The sequence below is a fragment of the Pezoporus flaviventris genome, unplaced genomic scaffold, assembly GCF_033815535.1.
Source record: "Pezoporus flaviventris isolate CSIRO_AGI_PZ_B2104156 unplaced genomic scaffold, CSIRO_AGI_Pfla_v1 ptg000017l, whole genome shotgun sequence".
NCBI classification, from domain to species: domain Eukaryota; kingdom Metazoa; phylum Chordata; class Aves; order Psittaciformes; family Psittacidae; genus Pezoporus; species Pezoporus flaviventris.
The window spans coordinates 915988-927469 of NW_026892565.1; the positions used below are offsets into that span (position 1 = coordinate 915988).

At 51.3% G+C, this 11482-nt stretch overlaps 1 protein-coding gene across 22 annotated transcripts in view; it reads right to left on the reverse strand.

Annotated features, from left to right (window-relative positions):
* NFASC (neurofascin) overlaps positions 1 to 11482 on the reverse strand; it is a 76391-nt gene that overhangs the window by 11158 nt on the left and 53751 nt on the right. For 10 of the 22 annotated variants that reach the window (XM_061454928.1, XM_061454925.1, XM_061454932.1 and 7 more), the window contains 3 exons: positions 10550 to 10564; positions 3946 to 4161; positions 1733 to 1849 (listed from right to left, as the gene is read on the reverse strand). The exons of 5 other annotated variants lie outside the window; for them this stretch is intronic. In XM_061454928.1, coding sequence (XP_061310912.1) covers positions 1733 to 1849; positions 3946 to 4161; positions 10550 to 10564 — 348 coding nt within the window. The remainder of the gene's footprint in view (positions 1 to 1732; positions 1850 to 3945; positions 4162 to 10549; positions 10565 to 11482) is intronic. 7 more of the 22 variants (XM_061454936.1, XM_061454935.1, XM_061454939.1 and 4 more) reach the window with 3 other exon arrangements.

Here is an 11482-nt window from a genome sequence, read left to right on the forward strand (position 1 = left end):
TGGCCACTGAGCAGCAATAACCCAGCTGGGTGGGCAAGGAGCTGTTAATGGCTTTGTGATCATTACTCACTGAGAAGAGAAGGAGCTCAGTGAGGCAGGAATATGGAGTGGGTTTGGCTGCATCCTTTCTGTGCTGGGAAGACAGACCCGTAGCTATCCAGGTCTCTCCCTACTTTTAAGCCCTGATGGAGCCTTTATCTGCCCAGCCTCAGGTCTGAATAGTTGGGAATTTATCTCAAAATACGGCCTTTGCCTGGTCCTCCTCAGCTGCATGGAGATGCTGCAGGACTCAGTGAAGGAGCCAGTTCTTGTGCTTTTGGGAGTGGGACCTGGGCACTGGTTTTGCTGGCAGCTTAAGGAGGCTTTGAATGAGCTAGATACTGGGCTAGCCATGCTGTGGGACTGCTCACCCCTGCTAGCAGGCTGTTGCTTTTGGGGGTGAGAGGAGCTGGGTCCTTCAGCTCATGGGGTGGTTGCTCCCAGGCTCTATCCAGGGATGAGCTGCTCTTTGCACTGTGTCAGGAATCATTTGCTGCTGAGTTTAATGCTGAGCATTAATCCACTGAATTCTAAGCGAGCTGGAAGTGAGGCTTTGGTCTGTGGCTCTGGAGGTGCGCACCTCCCGTGCCGTGGGGAAGGAGAAGGGAGGCTTTGGGGCAGAAAAAGTGCTGCCTGCTTCAAGTGACACTACAAAGGGCTGGAATGTCCTGGATTTCCTCCCTCTCATCCAGATGCTGATAAGGGTATCCTAACCCACTGCTGCTGTAGCCCATCCTGATCCCAGACCCAGCTCTGGGAAAGCATTGCCCCTACTTTGTGCTTCCCAGTGATGGGGAAGACCCAGCGCTGGCGGTGGGTGCTTTGGGAGCTTGGATACTTGGCATTTAGGACTTGGGAAGCTGATGTGGATGCTGAATTTGGGAAGGCTGAGAGCTACCCAGCCTGTGCTGCTACCAAAGCCCTGCAGGCTGCAGAGCAAGGCCAGGCACTGGCTGTGTGCTGGAAACTCTTTCAAGGAGAAATCAAGGTCATCTTTAAGTGATCTTGTAAATGGCCAAAAGTGGTTTGCTCTCAATGATCACACCTACTCGGTTCATAAATGCTGATTTAAGACTGGTCTACTAAATAATGTGAGGGCTGAAATGGCTGGGAAATAAAAGTCAGAGATAAGCAGTAGTCGTAACTGCCTATCTATAAAAAAAACCCCCAACAACCAACCAACAACATGTAAACATCTTTCTAAGCAAGTACTAAAAGCAGAGATACCAGCTTTGAGTTTCCACACCAAGGATGTAGCCTTACAATGTTAAGAGACAATGATATCCGATACGACGGGAGGTTTGGGATCATAGAGGATTCTGCCAACTCCAGGTTCAAGAAGCCCATTTTCAAAGCCATTGCAAACTGCTCTCCAATTTAGATAATTTCACTTGTTTAAAGGTTTTTCTTCTTTCACACATATATATTTATATTTTCAGGCTCTTTAATGTGTGACCACATACAGCCCTATCTTGTGGCAGTAAGCGCAAGGAGGGGGAATCACTTGTAGAGCACCAGGATTAGCTCTGGTGCCCTCTCAACAGCCAAGACCATGACCTGCCTTCCCTTCCCCATCCTCCGCATGGGCACAGAGCATCATTCCACACCCTCATCAAGGTTGCAACCACTGGAGCTGGCAGGATCTCTACTGGCGTCGCCACCCTGTAGAGTCCCCACGCGATCTGATGCTTACTGGTGATATACTTAACCACAAAGTCAGTTCCTGCAGAGTAATTGTGGCTCCAGGTGATGTTTGCCCAGTTACTATTAGCCATAGCTCTTATGTCCCATATGGACGATCCATTGGTGGCTGGTGGACAGGTTAGAAGAGGAGTTAGTATTTTGGATTATACATGAATGAGACCCCATCTAGCATCTGGTGTTGGTACAACCTTACAGAGTCATGCCTGATGTTAATGCTTTGGTCTTAACCTACAAGTTAAGTCCCTAAGGATATATTTGTTCTTTCCAAGATCCCTCATTTTAAACCTTTGCGGGAGGTTTGGTAGCAGAAGCTCATTGTGTGTTGGTGTTTAAGTCCAACTGCCCTCAGCTCATCTTTGGAGTCTGGAGGCTCCTGTGGCACATCCCTGAGGATTTCGGTCTGCAGGGAAATCTCTTGACTAAACTCATGTCCAAACGGACACATGCATGAGTGCACACGGACTCCCTGCCACAACGGAGGAGGGAAGACTGGGAGAGAACATTGTCGTGTTACTGGGTCTAGAGACAGCCAGTGGGGCAATGAAGTCACTCGTTTCTGATTTTGAAGTTAAGGATTGTCGACGTTGCTTTGGAGAGCGGATGAACTTCGTTTCTAGCCACTAGAGCTAATGCACTGGTTTAGTGTGTGCGTGAGTGGCATCAGGTAAGTCGCACCTTGCTTTTATTGCTGTTATTTACTTCAGGGTGCAGCTGAGGTTTTGGGTTGACAAAACACAGATCAGTAACTGCAGTCCCCGGTGCTGGGGCTTTTAGGGCATCCTAGCTTGGGAACTTGACCTAGAATCCCTCTTGCAAGCACAACCTGTGCTGTCACACGCTTGCCCTGTCTGCCTGCATTACAGCTCAGCCTCTTCCCCTCTGTCCCCAGGGCGGTTGGGGACACGGGTGGCTCCTCTTGCAGCTCCTCTTGTGCTCTCCCTGCTCTGCAGCAGCGTGCACCTCACCACTGGCTTGCCTGTTTCCAGTTAGCAGTGCTTCCCCACGTAGTCACTGCACAGCGGCTGTGTCGTGGGAGCAATCACCAGGACCTCATCTCTAGGATGCAGCTCCTCTGTCTGTCTTCCACCAGTTTTTAAGGTGGTTTTGCTGTGGTTCAGCGCCCAGGGAATGGTTTCACTGGCTGGAGAGGTGCCAAATTCATGTTTCTTGGGTCGGGGCTGCACCGGGATGAGCACAGAGCAGGAAATGTGCCTCTGAGTTGCAGAGCATCGGGTGGAGGCAGGACCTCTCAGCACATGGTTTTGGTGGGGTTTTAACCGTCCTGAGCTAATCTTATGCAAGAATGTAAAGAAAGGGGACTGAACAGCTTGAATAATCCAGTTTCTGAGTTAAATGGGTGTCAACTTTGATCCTCATTATTGCTACTCTCTCTTTTGCACCTCTGAGTGTATCCTGTCCAGCCATGCAGCTGTATTCTTTCGACTGCATTCTCCTTTTCCTGCTAGCTTGAGTTATTTCTGACTAACCTGAGTATAACTGCCCATAATTATTTAGTAAGTGTAGACTGCATTATAGCAGTGTTTTCAGACCAAGGCTCAGTGGGATACAGCTCTCTGCATCTATCAGCAGAACACAGATCGGGGGGATATGCCTTCACCAAAGCAGAGTTTGAGCACCCCATCCCTAGCTGATTGCACGAGGAGTTTCTCTTGACCTGGTGCACACCTGCGTGCAGGAGCTTAAGACTTCCCCAGCTCTCCCGTGGGCTATGGTTAGGTTCCATCACAAAGAGCAGGAGCATAAACCAAAAGACTCATATAAGTGATGACAGGTCTCTTAGCTAACAGTTGGTGGGCTAAATTTGAAGTGACATCTATAACAGTAACAGAACCCCCTTTTAATGGCAGAAAGACATGAGATAATACTTCAGAGAGCTTTCGTAGGGTCTTACACCTCCTTCCCAAGCACTGATGCTAGTTCAGCACCACGGCACTGCAGGGAGAGCTGTGTTAGCCCTGAGAGTAGACCAGGAGGGTGGCACAGGGACCCCCAGATTGCCAGGAGCCACTTGTGCACGTGAATTCCCAAGCCTGTGCCACCTCCATCTCCACACCAAGCCATTCCCAGAGTGTGGAATGCCTTAACTTTCCCCTGTGCCCGTTATTAACCCTGGCTCTGGGCAGGATGCAGGGAAGGTCCCAGTAGGGTTAGAGGGGTTAGAGAAAAAGGAAAGCGCAGTACCCAACTCCTGCTTTGTGGTGGCTGCCGGAGCCCTCTCTGTAGCTGCTGTAGTGCTTGCGGCGATGGTGGCGGCTGTAGTGGTGGTGGTGGTAGTAGTGTCGGTGGTGGTGGTAGTAGTGTCGGTGGTGGTGGTAGTAGTGTCGGTAGTAGTGGTAGTAGATGGGGTGGTTGTAGTACTGGTTAGATCGACTGTAGTTGGAGGCACCCCAGTTGCAGCTGGGAGAGGGAAACACTGGCTTTTTAGAGAGGTGATGGCACCTCGGGGCTTGCACTCGCCATCCCCAAGGCTGGACATGCGGCACGCGAGGGGAGCAGAGCAGACAGCGCAGGGACAGGGGTGAGAGGCAGCAACAGCACTGGGAAACACGAGCCTGACCCGCTTGTCCCATCCCCATCCCCACGCGGAGCCGGTCACAGGCAGGGAATGATGCTGGGGCAAAGAGGGGCTGCCCCTGTGCACCCTCCACTTGACCCCTTTCCCAGGGCTGCAGGACCCGCTTCTGCCTTTGCTCTGCTGCCAGTGCTCCCCAATACCCTGGTCTTAAATAGAATGGAGGGATGGAAGGAGGGGTGTGAAGGGTGTCTGGGGCAGGCACAGGACAGGCTGTCCTTGCTCCGTCATCCCCCAGCACATTGCTGGCACTGAGAGCACTCAGAGCTCCCTGCAGTAAGAAACAGGATTTATCTCTTAAGAAAACATAATAATCCCTTTTGTCGTGGGCCAGGCCTGCCACAATCCCCTTAATTCAGCAGCCTCTGGACTACACCTCCAGCATTTTTTTGAGCTGCCAGTTCAGCCTGCAGCTTCTCAGCCATTCCCTTCCTGGCTCGTCTCATCCTGCAGCCTGTGATGGAGCAGCCTGAGCATTAAGGTGGATTTTTGCTCTTTGGTGAGTGATGGACGGTGCTTTGCCATCCCCACCCCTCACAATTTACACTTGAATTAGGATAAAGGGATTGATGCATCCCGAACTGTCCAAGGGGAAAGTCTGAGCAACTTGTTTTCTAAATAGCCCCCGTCCACATCTCACCTGCGCTGAGCAAAGGGCTCAATGTGCACTTTGTGGGGTCAAGGGGATCCTGACCACCACCAAAGTGAACTGCAATGGCTTGGGTCTGAGAATGCAGCTGAAATGCTGCTTGAACTGCCTGAGGTAAATGAGCAGATTCACCCTGCGATACTTGCATTCAGTTATATTTACTTTGAGTGTAGATGGAGGGATTACAAATCCCCGTTAGGCAAATGAACCCAGCTATTGGAAATATCACCCACGAACACAAACAGCCCAAGGAAGCACTTTAAAAGGTCTCCAAGAACTAAACCAGGGCTTGTTTTCTCACCACTGCGAGCCAAGCCCTGAGACCTCAGCTCCCACAGAGATCCAGCAGCAGCAGAGCAGAGCAGTAGGTCACTCAGCCCATCTCCACGGGTACCAGCACATCCCAAACCCACCAGCCCACCCCAGGGTGTGCCCCACGCAGCATCCAGCCAGCCCCATGCAGCAGTGCAGCCACCCAGAGAGAGCACCCCGCGTTGCACGGCCAGGCAAGGGGCTGGGGACAGGGAGGGGACCTGTTCCCATAGGAAATGGCACGGCTTTGTCCTCAGGGGTTTGCACCTTCCCAGCTCATCACTGGATGAGCTTTAAGGTCATTTCCAACACAAACCAGTTTGGGATTCTGTGGTCCCCATCACCTGGTTCCTGATGAAAGGCTTTGCTGTGCTCTGGGTTTATACGTTACAAAAGCCTTTCTTGAGTTGAGAATATGGCTATCCATCTTTGCTGATTCACAGAGGTTAAGAGATTGGTGTCACCAGGTTAATGCCACCATTACCCTGATTAAGCTGCAGCTCCTCAATAGGTTTGCAATGGACACAAACAGCGTTGTGGACACTGGTTATTAGCTATTGCAGTCCCAGCATTTCCCTCGTGAATGCCTGGCTCCCCTTTAAGGAAAATAAGACTGAAGAAGGCACAAAGTAACTTGCTGAAAGGCAGGAGCTGGTGGGAAACCTTGTACAAGCCCCCTCTCCAGCTCCCAGGCCTGTCTCTGCATCACGCATCTCCCTTTGAGGACTGTCTGCATCACCTAACACTGCTGTAATGGCTTTAGCAGAAGGAGAGCTTCAGCTTTAATGCTCCTCTAGCCCTTAGATGGGAAGAGATTATCTGGGATAAGGCAAAGCTTTGCAATCTCTCGTGTAGGGCACCATCTTTATGTAGTACATGCAGATATACACGGCAGGTGAATCTGCAGTGCCAAGACCCTCCTGGATGCTGCATTGACCCATTCATCATCAGGCTGTGCTGCTCAGCTCTGGCTGGCAGGATTTACCCAAACCACCCAGCACTAATGGAAGCAATCCCTGAGAGCAGGGATATCACAATATAAGAGGAATAATGATGCCAGCTCACTCCTGAGCAGGTCCCTCGGTGAGATCGAGGAGGGGGTGATGGCACTGGGGGTAGGAATGGTCCCAGAAGGACAAGGAGCAGGGGAAAAGTGGGATGGGGGAGTCTGGGAAGCAATAGCTCAGAGAGGGGAGGATGCTGCAGGATGGAGGAAGGTGACTACAGCTGGGCAGGGCTCCCGCAGCCATGAGGGGATTTAGTCTTAAGCTGCCTTGGGATTCAAAGCTGCAGCCTCATTTGTGTTTCAATGGGAAATGTATGCGGGGGAGAAGCTCAGCTGGGAGATTTGGGGGAGAGAAGATAAGGGGCATTTTCTAGGCTTTGAAATCGAGCCCCTAATGAGAGCCGGTTCCAGCCTGGGAGGAGATGAAGCGGCCTTTGACAGAGATCAGAGCGCCCCAAAGAAGAGGGCCCCCCGCCATGGGGAGCCTCAGCCCTTCCCTGGGGTGCTGGGGTCCCCCCTCGCTGCCCACCCTGCCAGGGCTCGTTGCAGAGGCACAGATCCCTGCTCCCAGCAGCACGGGGGCACAGGGGCGGGCGGCCAGGCATTGCCAGCACTGCAGTGAAACCCAGCCCGCACACATCCTCCTACACAAGCAGCTGCAATTCTCCCTCAGGGCTGGCATGTCGGAGCCCTGCAGGGCACCCTTCCTAACGTGGGGCTCTGGGGAGAGCTCTGACAGCATTAGCCTCAAGTGTAAATACAGGACTGAGCCTTGCAGTGCCTAAAGGGGCTGCAGGAGACCTGGAGAGGGGCTTTGGGCAAGGACCTGTAGGGACAGGCCAAGGGGAATGGCTTTAACCTGCCAGAGGGGAGACTGGGATGAGCTCTTAGGCAGAAGCTCTTTCCTCTGGAATTCTACTGTTTGTGTGATGGGGGAAAACAGTCTCCCCTCTCTGAAAGCAGGAGGCGATGCAGAAAAGGGACTTTGTCCCTTTCCCAAATGCTGGAAACAGGCTTGAAATCACCCCACTACACCCAGCATCCCCAGAGCAAAAGCCAGCACCAGCAGTTTCCCTTCTCTTGCTCCCACCGTAGCCTTGCCCATCTTCCTGGAACCATCTCAAGGAGCATCCAGCTCATTTGGAGGCCCCATCTTCGCTAAGATGCTTTTTCTGTCTGCAAGATGCATTATTACCCTCTCAGGTACTGGAGACCGCAGAGCAGAGGAGATGGGTGGCTATAATGGACCAGGGAGGCAGCACTCTGCCTGCAGCAATTAATAGGCTAAGTAATGAGGGAAATGCTTGCAGCAGGAGGGCTGAGCTCCTTGCTGCAGCCTGGCTCCTCTGGCCAGGAGCGGCCAGGAAGAAGGAGCCCAAAAAGCTGTGTGGAATAAAACCTGAGCGGAAGACTCCTAAAAGCAAAAAGGGGGGGCTTGAAAGTGGGGCTCGAGTCCTGCTCCGGCATTGCAGGGAGTGGCTGCATGGGGTTTGGTGCAAAACACAGGGAACACCACCCAGCCATATGTCTCTTTAATTATTTAAAGGTGCTTTTAATGTGGTGTTGGGCTGTAGGAAGAGCTTTCCCTTGGGTGTGTCTACAAAATAATTAGGCTTGGAGAAATGGGATGAATTTTTCATGGGTTTTGATCAGCAGCCAAAGACATTTGCAGAGATTTTCCTGTTGTTTCTCCTCACCCTCTCCCAGCTTTTAACAACAGAAGGAAATTGTGAAGTCTTTACCCTAAAGTGTCCCAAATCCGATAGCTCTAAGAAAGTCAAGAATAGAAAGGAGCAATTGAGCAGCCTCTGAAAGAGAGGGGTCAGCAGTTCTTGCTGTTCCACTGCTGTTTCTAAAATGAACAATAGGATCTTTCTCCTCCGGTTCCTAATTATGGAGGGACAAGAAGGGAACAGAGAAAAGTCCATCTTTTTTCCTTAAAGCCTAAGACCAACGACCGTTACAGTCTCTGATGAAGTTTTTCCATACACGTGGGTAATCTAGGATCCAGTTTTGGTTTTTTTCTCACCCATACCCTAAATGAGAGCCCTTTTCAGATGTCCTCCCTTTTCCTTTATCACCTCTCCTTTTGCCCAGATCTGGCTTCAGGAAAGATAAAGCCTTTCCTGCAGGAAAGTCCTCGCGCTTCACTTTGATTTCCTCAGGCTGGTCCAGTTTCTCAAACGCATCCAAAGCCACTCTGACCCTGTCTATGTGAGGTTACTCCTGAGAAAAAGGCCTTGTTCTCATCCTTAGTGCCAGCAGCCCATGGCAAAGAGCATTTTCCTGCAGTTTAAGACAACTTTCACTGTGAATCCGTAAAGATCCACAAAAATCTGGGTCACTGAGCAGGGAGGGATGCTCCGAGGAAGGTCAGGCAGTGTTTCACTTGAACCCTGTCCTTGTGGGGAGGAGAAACAGCCTCTTGGGACAAACAGCTCTCACAGCTAAGGAGATGAGACCCTGCTCAAGAGTGGGACAAAGACATGTGCTGGGTCTCACCATGGCTCACACTGCCTTGATTCCTCTTGCTGGAGCCCAGCACGGTGAGGAGCTGTGAACACAGCTGAGTTAGCACTCAGTGACCTACTACTCCAGGCAGCACTTCTTCCAGCTCTGGCCTATCTTTGCTCATTATTTCTCCTATCAGAAGGTAAAATACAAGGGAGCAGTGGGCTTTGTCATTGAGTTATCCTTTAAATGGCAAATAATTTACCTAGCTTCCAGTGGTGGGGGAAATTGAAATGAGATGCGGCTGGAAGGCTAAAGAGATCACATTGCATTTTCCAGCTTCAGCAATAGAAAGGTACTTTAGAAGGTAATCCTGATCCACAAGGAAAAGCTGGATTCTTGTGGACAAGCTAAACTCTGGCTGAAGTAGGAGCTATAGCAGCAAAAGAGCCACCCTAGACTCCTAGGACAGAGATCCTCTAAGCTAAGAGGTGATGTCCGTGCACAGTTTCCCACCACCCAAAGCAGACCAATCTGTTACCCCCTTTATTTCTTTTTAGGAAGAGGAAAAATACAGCAAGAAAAAGATTGGCGTCTGTTCAGAAAGGAAAAGGAAATGCAAAATTATAGTGGGTAGGGAGACATCACTGCAACAAAATAAAAGGAGGAGAAACATCTATGAGGTAGGAAAGCAAAACCTGTGGGTGCAGAGAGCAGGTCCTGCACTTGCATCACTTGGGGAGAGCCTTCCCTAAGAAGCTGTTCCTCTGTGGGAAGCCCCAGGGCTGTGTCCAGCCAAGGCAAAGCAGGACCTCTTACAGAGCCCTTGGTGCGGGGCCAGCGAGTGCTGATGCTCCAGACCAAAAGCATTTAGGGCACGTTTTGGTCACGGGGCTCAAAGGGTCCCTGGTCCTGAAACACTGGCTCAAAGGTGGTGTTGGAGGTGGGGGGGAAAGTCCCATCTGCAGCTTTGGTATGAGGCGGGCGCCCTGTGGGCAGCCAGCAGTTCTGCTTTGCAGGGTTGACATCGGGTGAAAGTGGGGTTTGGGGTTCCTTGGAAGCAGTGGAGATGCTGCCCCTGTTACCAGAAAAGGGTTCTCTCTGCTGTAGGAACACGCAGTCGAGGGCAAAGCCAGCAATAGCCTCGCATGCAGACATGCACAGCTGCGGCACAAACATTGTCCTTAACCCTTTCAATGGGCACCTGGGAATAAAAGGGTTCTCCTGTACAAAAAGCCCTCAAAGAACCATGGGGAGATGAGTGGCTCGTGGTGCCCGCACGCTGCACACAGACCTGTGCGGCCAGGGGAGGCAGCAGCTCCAGCAGCAACCGGGAGCTGCTTTCCAGCTTAAATCCTGCAGGACAGAGCCCGGCTGCAGGATGGGCACCACCGAGTCAGGGCTGGGTGGGGGTGTTGAGGCTTCAAAAGGGAGAGGGCTTTGTGCAGACCTGGGATGAAAAACCTCTTTAAGAGGGCATCTCGACCCTCGCTTTCGCTCATCATCGGTGGCAGCTGCACTGTTCCGTGGCCGTGGCTGTCATTAGGCAGCTGGGAGGCTCTTAAGCCCCATTCAGAGATATTTTGATCTCTGCCGACCCCCCCTGCAGAGCCTGCCCTTGTCCCTTTCTGCCTTCGGGGCTTTGCCTTTAGCTGCTGTCGTCTCATATTTAGCCCAATTTAGCCTCCTGCCACTTCATCTTCCCATTGAAAGGGTTAATGGAGTGCATGCTTAACTGCCAGCACCCCGAGCAAGCCTTGCCCCATGCCTGTTACCTCCTCCGCTGGTACGGTACCTGGGGTTGGCGTGGCTTCAGAGGGCAGCGCCAAGATAGAGAGGGGAATGCGAAGAGAGCAGCATAGAAGAGAAGGAAAGAGAAAACAGAGGAACATATAAAAACAACCAGAACACACCAACAAGAGACTCAGGGACCACTTGCACACAGGCACCAGGCTTGAGAGAGAAGGGATAAATGCATTAGGTACAACCCTCCTTGTGCATCAGCGCTGTTCGCAGAGGGCAGAGAGCAGGGATGTCCCCTTGGGCGATGGAGATCACCTCTTAAGACACACACCAGCTCTGCTAAACTATTTGTGACCCTCTGAATTTCTCCTCAGTGCTTTGCTGGTGTGTTTCTAACACCAGTGCTCGTCCTGCCCTGTGTGGGTTGGAGCCCGTGGTGCACAACGTCAGCATTGCATTTAAACTCAGGTGAATGAGTCTGGCAAGCAGAAAACAACCTCTGAAGGCATTAATGGGTTCAATTGTCTTAATCTGCTGCTTTTTTTACATTCCAAGCTTGTCTTTTGCGTAGCTTTCCAGCAGGTAGCTTCATATCCAAGTGGGAATTTGGAGCTGCTAATGGTACTTACGTGCCTGGCAGGGAACCTTACCTTACCTGCCATTTCCTGATACCAGTCAGTGCAGCAAGGTTGGTTATGGTATTATTTATCTGTGCTCTTCTCAGCATATAGAAACAAACCCAGTAAAGCAAATGGATCTGAAACAACTACAACTTTCCACTACCAGCACCACCAGCTTCTATCTGCATTCTGTTCTCTATCCTTTTAAAGCAGTGTCGTGCCCTCTCTCATGTTTGCCAGGGTGTAACTTAGCTGATTTCTCTCCCATAGCATAAGCAGCCCCATCTCCCATCCTGTCACTGCAATGAGCGATGCTGGAGCCCACCTAAAAGGTGTCAGGAAGCATTTTATTTCCACTGGGTCAT